The sequence below is a fragment of the Pinus tabuliformis genome, chromosome 2_1, assembly GCF_031772625.1.
Source record: "Pinus tabuliformis cultivar Carrire ecotype Pingquan chromosome 2_1, CPIR1, whole genome shotgun sequence".
Classification (NCBI taxonomy): Eukaryota; Viridiplantae; Streptophyta; class Pinopsida; order Pinales; family Pinaceae; genus Pinus; species Pinus tabuliformis.
This window is the reverse complement of record NC_142299.1, coordinates 312,980,815-312,995,718: the sequence shown is the minus strand read 5'-3', so window position 1 is coordinate 312,995,718 and position 14,904 is coordinate 312,980,815. Positions and strand designations below refer to the sequence as shown.

Below are 14,904 nucleotides of genomic sequence, written 5' to 3'. Positions count from 1 at the left end.
AACTTTATCCAACATTTTGAACTTATTGAATATGCAGTCAATTTCTGGCATCTCTATATTTTTCAAATTCACAATTACAGACTTCGTCTCCTCCACAATAGAGGCCAAGCCCACTTTAGAATGTACATCAACACATGGCATATAGCTCCCCCGTAGGACTGTTTTGTTTCATTCAAAGTAAAAGATTTTGAACAGTAAGGAGGGAATGCTTCCCCCGCCAGACTTTAGAAAAGGAATCCATTAGAAAAATGTTAGCAGGTGATTTCCATAGCACTGATGAAGCAAATTTAAGATTGCGTAGGAATTGCAGGATCGAGACTAAATAAAGAATAAATGCGGAGACTTCATAAAAAAGAGTTTAGTTCATGGCAATTATTTATTAGCCAGAATTCTGCAGGAAAAGGAATTGAATCATTTCAGTTTCTATTTAGCAGAATTGCTTCAATACAAATACATGACATTTGTTGCAACTAGCTTAAACAGATAAAGAATACATCTTTATCTCGCTAACCACTGTCGAAAATACGACTGCATACGATCACGGTGAACTGAACTTCCAATATTTACAGTCGCAATAATCTTCTCTGGCCGCAAAAACTAAAAGAAATGTAAAAAGAGAAGGAAACATTAGAGACAATATTTTGAGGAAAAATAACTTCTAAGAGAAGCATGAAAGGCAAATATCAAATAAATAAATAACCGTCAAAGCAGATTAATATGTATATAATCATCTAACCTGGACAAACTCTTGAAGTTCTGAGAAGCTTGAATGTTCACTGTATGGAACTCCTGCACGAGGAAGAGAAACACATGCTACTTAACTCATATGTTAACAAAAACAAGAAAGGAGACTTATTGAAAGGCTAGACTATTTTGCACAAAGTTCTAGGAGCACTTTAATATATTAATGGGTTTTGTGGATAACATTATAGAAACATTTAATAGCACTTTAATTGGACAGTTGCCCAAAGTTGTAACAAAACAATTCTCCCAGATCAAAAAGCAATTCCTCTCGTAATTGCAACTGCTCTTTTAATTGTAAACCCTCTCTTAATCACAAGAACGTCCAAAGGAGAATCTTAGTGAAATAGAATGCTTACCTTCTGCATCCACTTAGATCAAGTATACGAATGGTCTATACAATTTTAAATGCTAGTGCCTTGGTGGTTAAGTGTATCTTAATTTGATTTTCAATGCACAATTCTAATATGAGATTTAGTGTTGATTTTATGTGATATAAGCAATAATTGCAGATCTAACCTAGATATCGATTCAAGGTTAAAATGGTTTCATTGCCAGCAATCAGGCATGAGGATCCCATACCAGAAAAAAAGAGATGAAATCCTACAGGGGGTGTGTGTACTGCATTGCAAGCTTTCAAAGGCTCCATCACTAAACAATTGCGTATATGACACAACACCTTCCCTATCTGAAACAGACTTTGGAGTTCAGCTTGATCTAATAGTGTTCTCCCTCTATATGGTCCTAACATCAATAGAGTCATCCGAATGTTCATTCCAGCATGTGTGGATATGGTGGTATTACACTTTATGAGATGGTGTGCATGTGTGACGAATATGTTTGTTATATAGTCACGTGCTATTGATTGAAAATGTTGTATGGATATATCCCGTCTCCTTTATGAATTACCTACTTTGTAATATTTTAGTAAACCAACAAACAGACAAATTCTGTTGCATCCAGGGAGGCATAACCTCTGATAAACATTTTGTCAGGCTTCTAACAACAGACTGAATTGTCAGGCTGCTACATTAGATAGAGCATCTATATGCATTTAAAGATAGAACGAAAACTCATAAATACAGATGAACTCTGACAAATTATTTCACACGTGTTCAAGTGCTGATCCATGTCTCTATTTATGCCAAACTGGTAACACAAATATGCTGGCCTCTATAAATCAGGATTACGATCAGGGTCAATGTTAGTTTGACAACGATTTAGTCGTTTTAGCAAATTTAGGTATAGTCAGTTCGTTGTAACGAATAAGTCTGTAACGGTTAATTAGTTGTAACTATAAAACAGGCATTTGCCCATGAAATGTAAAGCGGTGAAACTCATTGTTAAATAAAACAGTCCGATCCAAAATTCAGTTTGGCATTCGGTTTCTTGTCTTGCTGTTTCTCTGTTTTATTTCCTTCATTTGTACAATAGTTAAGTGACTGGATACAATACAGCGAATTATGATCCTTAGTCCTAACTGGTTTCGCTATCCAATATGCTAAACACGTCAGAACTAAGACACGCACCTAATCACAAGTGAATATGCTTACTCATTAAATTGTATGTCATCTTGATCTTACTACCAAAGCCATTGAAAAATCAACTCATAGGAATATCCTTACGTCAGCACCAACGCCAATTGGCACATGGCATGTTCCTTTTGGACAGTCCTTTAACTATGGATCAAGCTCATTTGAAATTGAACAGGATTTTATTATTCCTGAACCAGAATTTTCCAGTCAATCCTAGTCTTATTCTGGAGCATTTTCAAGACTTTTTCTTGTTCTGAGCCATGTGACAAATTCTCGCTATGAACCATTACACCTAAGTATCACTTTAACAAACTTACTCCTAGTTTTAGTTCAGTCAGCTGTACCGTGACATTCTCATGCATACCATTTTAGTACCAACTACCACAATGTTTCAGTAAATATTAAACTCTCATGGAACAATGTAAAGGATAATTTATCAATACACCAATTTCATTAGACATATCCAACATCTTATTTTGGATGAGATGATAATACCGATCCTGCTTCATAACAATTTACACAACTAGAGAAACATGATGGCAACGTTGTCAGATATAAAAAATACTTTAAATATGTTAAATTAGTCCACTATAAGCTCTTTCCAAACAAATTTGAAGAAACATTAAGAGAAGGAGATGGATACCATAGATTGTAATGTTGTTCTTGGATACAGGCTTGAGAGAATCAAGCACATTTCCAATTTTATTGGAGTATGTCCACCCTACATCGAAGAGAGCAAAAAACAGATCAAAAAGCATGTAAAAATGAACAATGATAATGAAAAGTAGAGCCTAACAGGGCTTCACCCAGAAATCTGACAATCTTTCAGCTATTTCTCATTAATGCTAAATCTTCAATTTATGCATCATATCTAGCAATTGCTTCCTTACTAAACAGATGACCGTTGCTTCCTTCCTGAAAAGAGTTGTTAAAAGAATTTATGATAAAGCTCATGATAGTCTTGTACAATAGCTACAATAGTAGCATACTTTATTCCCTGCCCACCTTAATAGTATTGCCGATGAGGTGGTTGCAGTCTACAGATTATACCAACAGAAGCACACCCTTCAAAAAAATTAGATATTGGTATGGTATAACGATTTTAAAATAGAAGCGCTGCCTGAAAGAATCTATAACCAGACAGAAAACAATGACCGAAAATGCCATATAAGCCAGCTATTCACATCATAATTGACATATGAGTTGTGAAAAATGCACGCCATATATAGACAGTGCAAAACTTTCATCATCTACACACTTCACAAGGTAGATGATTGAAAGGGTTGAGAAAAATATAACCAGAACGAAAAAGATGACTGGAAAGGGCATATTCACAACATAATTGACATGAGATGGTAAAATAGCAGACCATACAAAGCCTGTGCGGAACTATCTCTATCTACGCACTTCTCAAAGTAGATGGTTGCAAGGGTTGAGTGAAGATGGTAAAGAATAAGGTGTACAATTCACACCACAGATCAGAGTTTAAGCATCAGAAAGAAATAAAACTTGAGAGATAACTTCTAGCTTGTGAAGCCCCAGGGTTAGCTCAATTGGAGGAGTCCCCATTGTTAAAGCATCTTTGCTATTGAAAAGTCACGGGTTCAATTCTCTGGACACCCTCGGGGTTAGGCTCCATGGTTGAGCCAACAGGAAGTGATCACTTGGTAGGATCTGCCTGGTACAAATATTCCATGGATGCAGGGTCAGGGTCACCAATATCTGGAGTCTGAACCACATAGAAATTAAAATTTAACCTAAAAAAACAAACTTCTACCTTGTGAATATTTATCATGTCTGCGTTAAGATCTTCTATGAATAAAATAGCACAAGACTGAACTTACGTAAATCTGATTTTTAGGTCTTGTTAAGGTAAATTCCAGATTTACATAAATACAATATATTATAGATATAGATAGTCTTTATTTTAAAACACAGTTGCACTGTTTTGAAGACAAAAACCTTATTTACTATAGATTTAGTTAATCATGTGAATACAAACAAGCAAGACACAATTGAACGAGCTACCTAATAATGCAATAAAATGATTCAACAAGTGGATAAAATGCAACAATTTGACGTACCTGTAGGTCGAAAGGCCAACACAGATGTATATCGTCGTTCAAACTTCTGTAAGTACTGCTTTAACTTCTGCAAAGAAAAAACAAGGCTTTAACTTCTGCAAAGAAAAAACAAGGTTCACTGCTTTAACTTCTGAAAACAAAATGCAAGGTTCAATAGTTTTTTTTACTAATGCTGCAAATCGAAACCAAGACTAAATTACTGATATATGGAATAAATTGCAATCTCTAGGTATTTACAAAAAGAAGAAATAGATATCGCTGAACATACCCATGCAATAATACAACTTTCCAGGTGTAATAAAAATGAACGGAAAAGTCATTATAGACCAAAATACATCATTTGAAGATATAACTGCAATTTTTACAGCCCCTTCCATCATTTCTTGTCATCCGTGATCTCAGGTATAACCCTTACTAAGGCCTACTCTTAAAGAATATAGAATTAAAAGGAGAGAATGATTTTAAGAAAAAACATTACCACCCAATATTCTTCTATGAAGACGAAAACAAACAAGAAAGAACAAGATAACTATCCAAATGAAAAAAAAGTATTCTTTTATACTAAATTAATTCTTGCATTACCATGAAATCCAAGATCAGCCAAAATTTGGCACGAATTTTTAGTGAATCCATCCTAAGTTAAATGTTTGGAAATGACAATGAGACAGTTGATTAAGAAATATTCAGTGAATACGTGAAAAATCTTTCACAAAGTAAAAATTGCTCATCCAAACAAATGGTGGAAAGATTGGGTGTAAGAATTCTTCAAGAAATCAAAAATAGGCATGCCTCTCAAAGCTTCCATTTGCTAAAAGCTTCAAACGTCATATGAGAAGGAAAACATAACCTAGAGGATAAGAAAAAGCCCTAAACATACAACGTAAGAAAGAATTGTGAAGCTTTGGGCTAACCCATAGCTGCTCAGAAGGCATCCTTTACCTGATACCTTATATATCAAGAACATTCTATCAAATGCTAAATAAGCCAGATATCTCTAATAATAAATCTCTCATGTGATAGCCTTGAAACAAGTAGAGAAATTTTTGGGTAGTGACTCTGGGCTATGCTCCCATATGATTGGGCTCAAGAGAATGTCCAACCATTTTCCTTATACTTCTATTGTTAGGCCTCTCTTTGTTGGACATTGGATAAATGAACGCTCCCCTTGTGTTTCATGACATGGACTAACCACCTCTCATGGATCCTAATCTCTGGCGATATGGTCGTTGACTAACACCTATATGTTTTGGTCTAACAACAATCATGATTCCCAACAAGTGGTATCAGAGCGTACGTCACGAGTTCGATACACATCTGGCTCGCGTTGAGGGGAGATTGTTGGACATTGGATAAACCAACACTCCCCGTGTGTTTCGTGACATGGACCAACCACCTCTCGTGGATACTTATCTCTGGCAATATGATCATTGACTAACACCTGCGGGTTTTGGTCCAACGACAATCGTGATTCCCAACACTCTTTTCTTAGAGATATGAAACCAAAATCCACCAGTTTCCATAGTATAAATAAATTCTCTTTCATTTTATTGAAATGGGCTATCCTCCCACATGATTGGGCCAAAGAGAATGTACAACCCCTTTCCTTATACCTCTATAGCTAGGCCTCTCTTCTCTTCGAGATATGAAGCCATAATCCACCACTTTCCATAGTAAACATAAATTCCCTTTCTTCTATTGAAAAGCTTGGCTTGGTGAAGGCTAAACAAGTAAACATTCTTGCAATTATAGGAAAGGAATCATTGGAAAGTCTTGTTACAACAAAATCTAACACCTAGTGCAAAGGCTCACTCGGTGACCTAGACAACGTGCACCCTACAAGTCTTAAGACTCTTACCGTTGTCACCTCAGCAACTAGTCCACTCTCTTTAGTGAAGGTCACAATCCAACACAAGGGAGGCTTCCCTAGTAGGTCTTAGAGATCAAGTAACCCAAGGATCTTAAGCTAAATGCCCCATAAAGATCCTACAACATAAAGTCAATTGGATAAATGTATGACAAACTAGGGTTTGCAATGAATGAAGGAGTAAGTTCAAGGCTCAAGTCTAAAGGACTTGTGTGTCAATCTAAAGGCCAAGGTTAGTCTGAGGAGTCTCAAATAGGTTTCTTGAACACACCAAATCAAGAAAAACACAAGGCTGTTACAAACTAGGGTTTAGGCCAACAAATTGCACCAAGGCAAAAATATATAACAATAGCATATTTAACCGCTAAAATTGTATAGAAGTTGTTTGAATGAAGGCTAAATTTGAGAGTAAACTAAGTATAAAATTACAAAAAAAATTGACGATCAATTAAGCATAGAACAACAAATAAAGTATGACACCAACCTTAAAAAATGCATGAAATTTCTTGAATTAGCTCCTCTAATTCGCTTTCAAACAAACCTAATCCTAGGACATACATCAACAGGTCATTAAAAGCTAAAAGCACGAGATTTTGTTGTAATTTAACCCTAATTTACCATAAAACAAAAAGAAAATGATTTATAAGTTTTAAAAGAATGCCACAAATAAGAAAGGCTAGTGCCTTTCTCAATCTAGGGCAAATGGAGTCTAGAATAAATTATTCTAGGGTTTCCAATATGGGTTCTCAATTTTCTGAAAGATCAAGGTAAAGAAAATAATTGAGTATCTGTAAAGGTTGGTATCTGTGATCAAGTTGAGGCATCTCTTCTAGACCAAACTTGAAGAATTGATTGGCAATCTAATATAGGATAGTTTTGAAGGTGTTTTTAACATTAGAGAATTAACCTCAAGCCTTATTGAGCTCTATATTGAAAATTTATAAGATTTTTAAGCCTACTTCTATCTTTTTATTTGTGGCATTGTTGGGAACAATTTTGTCCCTTTTGAGGCCTAATTAAAAGTCTATATAAGGCCCTAAACAAAGTCATTTCAAGATTTTGTTCACCCTTGTAACAGTCTTCATGAGGCAGTATGATCCTGAGATTTCTAAGACAAATCTGAGCCCCCTCCTAAAGCTAATTCAAATTTTTCTGAGATCTAACTAGTGGCCCTTCTAAGACTAATTTCAAGTCTTTTTCCTAAAGCAAAATGCAAGCTATATTCTAAGGCAATTTTTGGGGTTAATTTGAGACTATTATGAGATTGAGAATAAGGCTGAATAGAATTCTAGAAAGCTAAGTTGTAGAATCAACAGTGTGGTCACTAATAAGGTCTATTTCAAGGCAAGATAAGACCTAATAAAAAGGGTTGAACTGAAGTTGTTGCTTTAAATTGCAGAAGTAAAGTGTTGCCATAAACCTTATTTGATTGTGCAAATACGGGTCCTTAACAAGTATAGAAGATGCCTTGTATTGGCTTAAATATATTGCTAGGGTTGTGCCAAAACAGATTGGTATATGGCAAAGTTTTCCTTCAAGCATTTAATTTGATTTGATCCAAGAAAGTTACTCCAGAGCCAAAGGGAGTTGAGGAGAAAGGCTCTCTCATATAAAGCAAGAAAAGTAATAACACTTGCACAATAGTATGAGCCCTTCTTGGAAGAGTTGGTAGATTTATGGTTTGTAAACCCTATAAAAGACTTGAAGGTTATGATTTAAAAAGCCCTTGGGTTTGTGATCAAAGTCCTAGAGCTAGACCTAGCTACGAGGGAGTGTTGATTTTTTATAGTTGCGGTTTGTGTTCAAAGAGAGAAATGTTGCAAGAATATTTGTTATTAATGTCAAAGGAGGCACCATCTCAAGAAGAAAATCACATAGGCTTGTAGAGTACTTCAAGCCCTTTCCAATGAGTATTTAATCGCCTCCTAACTCATACTCGTTGAAGAGATATTGAATTTACAAGTTAAAAAATCATATTTTTGAAGTCGACCTACATGAGCCTACATGAACACAAGTGGCCCTCTCCAAAAGATGTGTTTATTCAACCATGAACAAAGCAGTATAAATAGGACCTCATTTGGGCATCAATCAAAGCAAGGCAAGACATACAAATCTAAGGCAAGAGTAGAAGAATTTAAGGTTCACAATTTGTCAACCTAGGAGTTGAATCAAGGCAAGGTTTTTGTGATTTTTGGTTATCTTTTTCTGTAGGTTTTTCATGCCATCTTGGGGTTCTTTTGGGGAACAAAACCTTGACCTTTTGTTGAGCAAATTGCGGCCCTCTTGTGAAGAAACTTTAGAACAAAACTTCAACCCCTTGTGGATGCAATTATAGGCATGTTTTGGTGTGCATCTCTTGGCCTTAAGTAGGAGCAGCCTTAGCTCTGTATAGAACAAACTTCGGCCCTGTGGGAGTCGTGGGCCTTGTTACCCACCACCTGTTGGTAGTGTATATAGGAGAAATTTTTCCCTAAATGGTCCTCAGTCGGCAACCAACAGCCACCATATAGCTCAATGTGCCATTGTCTCTACCACCTAAGCCATCCATGTGGTCCCTCAACCACTTGTCATGATTGTATGTTTGAAGGTGGGCCTCCCAACCCCAAAGGTATAGCTTTTCATTGGTATAGTTGAGTAAATTTTCTTACTTGTCATGGCCACTTTTGGGCATGAATTGGTGGGGAATCCGGCGGAAAAAGTGGGTTAGGTTTGTATTCTTGTCTCCACTGCCCAATTTCATGGTTGCCCTTGTATCCTAGTCTCGTGGGATCTCCTCTACTAGCCATTAGCTTTAAGATTGGCAATACACGGGAATCCCAATTTTGGTTGCGTGGTCTCACTTTTGGATACCACCTACATCACTCCCCTTCCACTCATTTTAGCCCCATTCATCTATTTTCCCATCTGGGTCCACATAGGGTTAACCTCCCCATCCCCTTGTCCACACCTTGGGATCAGGCCTGTAACAATGCCCCGGAGGTTGATGCAGCTAAAAAAAGAAAAAAGCATAATTTGGCCACTCTCAACATGAAATGTACCACAGGATGCAAGAGATGGTCAAGACATACAAATTTAGCACATGGGCAAAAGCCAAATATTACCTCTACCCCTTATCCATGGCCATCACCCTGGTTCCTATGGGCCCTAGATGAGCCCCCTCCATCATTAAGGAACCCATGATTGTCCCAACCACTGGTGGGCAACGAACAACCCCGTCTTAAAGGGGTATCTACTACCACATATTACACATTATGCTCTTATCACTTGGAGCCCCGAGCAGCTATGAAGAAAAACCAATCAAAGGCAAAAGGCATATGAAGAAGGGTGGAAAAACAAAGGCCAAGGTAACTCATGTACCATGATTCGCTCCCTCCTACACTAATATACCCAGTTATGGGCTTCCCTTATTATAGATACCCTTGTACCATGAGATGTGAAATGGATGATTCCCCTGATCCCTACTCTGTTCCATTAATGATTACATTATCATTTGCCACCTACTACTTGAGGGATGTACCATGCACATGTCGCCCCCTTTAAAGGTTGAAACCACCTAATAGGGTCCTTGATTAACCCCCTTATTGAGCTTGGAGACACATGTACATGCCAAAGCCCACTATGGAATGTCATGCCACCATGAAGTGCCCCATTGATTCCATGACTTGTAAGCTCTTTTACTTGATTATTTTAATGATTTGTTGTATTGGAGGGCAAAGGGGACACATTGGATCTTATGCAGGATTGCAGGTGGGCCTCCATTTGGGGCTTGGTCTCCCTATATAGGGTCCTAATCCTCCAAAGGGCCACATTGGCACTTTTAGGGTGAGCGTTGAGAGCCATGGGCCTCCACCATAGCATATATTACTTCATTGGTCCCAAGTAGCACTCAATGATTGTTTGTGTTCCACCTTTTTGATGAGGATGATGCACCTGGTTCACCATGTCCAATCGGCTCCACTCTTGCACCATACACTTGTCAGATGTTCCAAGGTCCATAAGATGTCTCCCATTGTAGAGGGAGGACTTATATCATCATCCTATCCCTTGCACATGGTCTACAGGCATTTTCGATCCATTTGGAGACCCATGAGGATGTCCTTGTGCCCCCACACCCACTTGGGAGCACCACAGGTTCTTGCTTGGAAAACAAGGGGCCAACCCTTTGTCCACTATGTTTGGAGTCCATTTCTACATCATGGCACCCCTTGGACTTCATTAGGCCTCCTCAAAGGCCCAACGACTCACTTTATTGATCATTTGACCCTCTTGAGAGGCTTATTCTTGTATTATTGAGCTATTTGGTGGGCTTGTCACCAAAAGTATTGTTATTATGCACATTATTTTATTCTAGGGGCATTTTTAGTCCAAATTAGGCCATTTGAACCCCTTAGAGGATTGTATAAATAGAAGAGAGGCATTCTCTCTCATTCATCATCACTTGGATTGGGTTATTACTATACCTTTTGGAGGACAAGTTTGGATTATATGGATGAATTTTGATGTTTGCATGTCTCTCTCTTGTCTTGGAGTTTCTGTATTGGCATAATTTGATGATTGGATATACTCTTTTATACATGTAAGTGATATTTCCATGCTTATTTTTGTTATTTACTTTTGTCACATGAATGTTGTTGGGATTTTCACTATACGAGTCTGAAATTTATTTCTTTTCTATATGAATTAGGGGAAATTGTGATCTTTTATAGCGTTGGATCATGTCATGGGCCATGTATGAATGGATGAATGTTCCTAGAGATGTTTTATGTTAAATACATCTTGAAAAGTCATCATTTATTGCAAATTGAAGTGTAAAGACCTTGAAGCAATTGCTCTCATGCCCTAATGCCATGGGAAGTTGTTTGAAGGCCTCCTTGATTGGGTGAACTCTTTCCAAACCATGAATTCTCCTTGACTCCATCTCTCCCAAAGGATAAGGCACTAATCCTCCATAGGTGATCACTTTTAAAGATTATTTCTCTCACCTCCCCTTCCTTTTCTAGGCCTAGCCTCCATATGTCACCTAAGGCATCACCTTTCTCACGATTTAGCCATCAAAAGAATTCAATCTTTTGCCCATAACTGCGTTGGTGTGTCCTCTAGAAGCCCTCCAAATTTCACGAAATTCCGATGGTCGGATCTTTTGATATCTCAAGCCCTAGCTCGAAGATCAATTCTTGCCCTTGGTTTCCCATTGGCTAGTGACCTTATTAGGATCATAGCATTAAATTATCCAAAAAATATTCTTTCCTTGATCCTTTTCCCTTCCCTAATTAGGTCAAGCACATTCTTGGTTGATCAACTCCATACCCTTGACCTAATTGTGGGTCCACTTGGCCTTTTGTGGTCTCGCAACTTGTTGATTCCAATTTCACAAAGATCACATAAAAGCCAAGTCTCTACAAGGAACCCTAGTTCTAGGAACCATCTTGGCAAAGCATACTCTCAAACCCTAGCCCTAAGGATCTTCTTAGCCCTTCCTGGAGATCCCGTCACCTTGCTTCCAAACCAAGCAAGCCATACAATTGAGTCTCTCCTGTGAATAGGCCTTGGGAATCACCTTTCATCATTTTCATTAGCATATCCATTATCGTGATTGCTCTCACACCGAGTCTCCTCCCATTGATGAAAGTTCGTAAAGAGCAGGGAGCCTTAACTAGGTGACAGTGGGCTATTGCTCCATTGTTTCCCTTTACGTAGTAGTTGCTCCATAGGATACCCTCCTAAGACCCCTACTAGTTTGATCAACCTTGTGGGAGTAGGTCTCGAACTTGTGGGAGCAGCATGTTTCGACCCTTGTGGAGACCTGTAACTTCTACCCTATGGAGACCAATGACAAGACATAGTTCGACGTTGTGGAGGCCTGCAATATCGCTTTGTTTCCCCTTGTGGATGGGACAAAGCACAATATTTAGCCTACCTTATGAGCAAACCCATTCGACCTTGGAGCTGACTTATTTGACTTCTTGTGTAGCAAGTTTGTAGACGCTTTTGAAGCAAATTTTTGCGGGTATTTCTGAAACAAAGAGAAGATCTGTTGGAGCTAAGGGTTGAAGACCTTGAAGCCATCGTTGGACTAACTGTGAAGAGCCTTATTGTGTTGACTTGAAGAATGGGTTGGAACCAACGTTGCACGAAGCGAGGGCGAAACGGAGACGTTTTTTTGGAAGCAGGGACGCAGAAGCATCATTTTCTAAAAATCTAGGAAGCAAAGCGTCTCGGAAGTGTCTACTATATATATATATATATATATTGCATTTATATTCAAAACAAACATCCCAAATACCAAATTAGTTGTAGAAGACATGACAACATGCATATTTTTACATAAATCAAGATAGATATGGCATCCATGATTCCATTGTACATCAATGATTAATTATTCGAGCATCAACCATCTATATTCTAGCAATTACAAACATACATCAAATATTAAAGCATTTTATAAAACATAAAACATTTAAGCATATTATAAAACAAAAAACATAAAGCATATTATCTAGCAAGTGAGAAACTGTCAACATTAGTCATGTCCAAAATTCAAATAATAATGTTTACAAAATAAGCCACTTGGCCACCACCAAGACAAAAAAGTTCAAATTCTCAACAAGCCTACAAGTCTAATGATTAATCTATGACAAAAGTAGTAAATTGTGAATATATTTACTAATCTCTCCTCCTTCCAACATGAAGAGTACATGGCAGTAGGCCTCCATGTGGTAGCAATGAAGAAGATGGTGCATGTGGAAGTTGTGGCACTGAAACTAATGAAGACTAAGCCCCTATTGTTGGTGTTGAACCATGGAACCTGGGAACCAAGGGACCAGATGGGGGTGGTATCTCAACTTGATCATCATCATCCTATAATCGCTTAAAAAATTCAAACAAAAAAAAATAGTAGTTAACAAAAACAATTAAAAACAGGAATTAGAGAAATGCTTTATAAGCAAAATTGACACATTTGAATTCAATGGACATACCACTTATTGACTGAATTTTGAAATTCATACCACAATGGACATACCTAGATAAGAGCATCCTCTAATTGCTCTAATCGCAACACTCCATCCTCCAAATTGGGCTCCTCTGGATTCCTGTCCCAAACCTTAAGGTCTTTATTAGTCTTTGCATCATCACAATAATGGGACAACAATCACAAGTTGTAATGAACATAAACCAAGCTCTCTGCCCGATCTAAACTCAACTTGTTCCTTTTAACACTGTGGATGAAAGAATAAGAGCTCCAACACCTCTCTGCAGAAGAAGCGTTTACCACCTGTGATAGCACCTGCAATGCCAAACTCTATAGAAGTGGAGTAGTACCTCCATGCATGTTCCACCACTAAAGAGAAGAAAAACTCTCTCGATCTCTAATTGCATGCATGCTCCCAAATGGACCAGTGCTAAGCGTATAGTTGCTCAATTGTTTTCGTACCATGGCAGCCTCCTCCTCATCAGGGACTAATTTATCCAATGCAATCATATATTTTTCTAGAACCTTTGGATCTAGGTGTGGTTGTCTCCTACTCTCTCCCCCCCCTCACTACCATGTGCTGGTGTTGAAAGCCATGATGGATGATAGTATTTAGGTGTCAAAACATATGTTAACGCATGCAATGGAACATTTAGCATTTCCCATCGGTTTTCCACCTCTACACGAATATAATTGTACAAGGTGATATCTCTAGGCTCAAAAATGTCTTTAATATGGCCCAACATGCTATCCATTTGCTCATACACCTCCCCAATTATTGGCCAATCTGAATCTGCAAACTTGATCATGTAATAAATTGGTTTGGTGATTTGCATTACATATTTAACCTGTGACCAAAAGAACATGTCAAGAATAGTGTCCTTGGCTACCTTAGCACCATCTCTATCAGTGTTAATTTCCTCACATGACTCAGATATCACCATATTAGTTAAAGCCTGTCTCACCTTCATCGGCAGCCTAAAGGTGAGGTAATAACTTGCAAATATTGTTTTTGCAAGTTTAAGCAACTGCAACTTGGAGTAAGTGCCATAGAAGTAGTTTACCCTTGTATGCCCTATGACAAATTTAACGAGTTGCTTCCCTCTCCTGCAAAGCTCATTAATCCACCCACATTCTTTATGCTTCACAATATCATGCATCACAAGGTTCAATGTGTGCACCAAGCACCCAGACCAAAAGATGTGTGGATGAGTATGCTCAATAATTTTTCCTGCTGCCTTAAAATTTGCTGCATTATTTGTGATCACTTGAACCACATTATTCGGACCATCATCTCTAATTGATTGCAATAAGAGATCTGCAATGTTTTGGGAAGTTCCACTGATGGAGGAGGAGTCATGACATGTAATAAATACTGCACCACTAGCAAAAACACCGAGAAAATTTATCAAATATTGGTTTCTAATATTTGTCCACCCATCTGATATAATGGATACCCCACAATCAACCCACACATTTGTAAAATGTGTCAAAGATCTTTGAACCTTCGCTTTTTCTCTTTCTAATAACATTGTTTTAGCTTTCTAATAGTTGGGGGCCTTGTATCCTTTTGGGGCTTCATTGATGGCCTACCATTTCATGCCAATAGGGAGAGCGGAGCACATTGAATGGTGCACCACAAGCACAAATAAATCGGGCTGTCTTTCCATCCACATCATCCCTCCCAGCAACATTTAGGAAATCCCCTAT

General features: G+C 37.9%; 1 protein-coding gene across 1 annotated transcript in view; it reads right to left on the bottom strand.

Annotated features, from left to right (window-relative positions):
• Nucleotides 1-240: 240 nt before the first annotated feature.
• Nucleotides 241-14,904, bottom strand: part of LOC149200102 (DNA cross-link repair protein SNM1-like) — a 94,338-nt gene continuing 79,674 nt past the window's right edge. Inside the window, exons 6-9 of the mRNA XM_089402585.1 lie at nt 4,361-4,427; nt 2,920-2,997; nt 737-789; nt 241-597 (exon numbers count right to left, since the gene is read on the bottom strand). Coding sequence (XP_089258711.1) covers nt 499-597; nt 737-789; nt 2,920-2,997; nt 4,361-4,427 — 297 coding nt within the window. The 3' untranslated portion in view covers nt 241-498. The remainder of the gene's footprint in view (nt 598-736; nt 790-2,919; nt 2,998-4,360; nt 4,428-14,904) is intronic.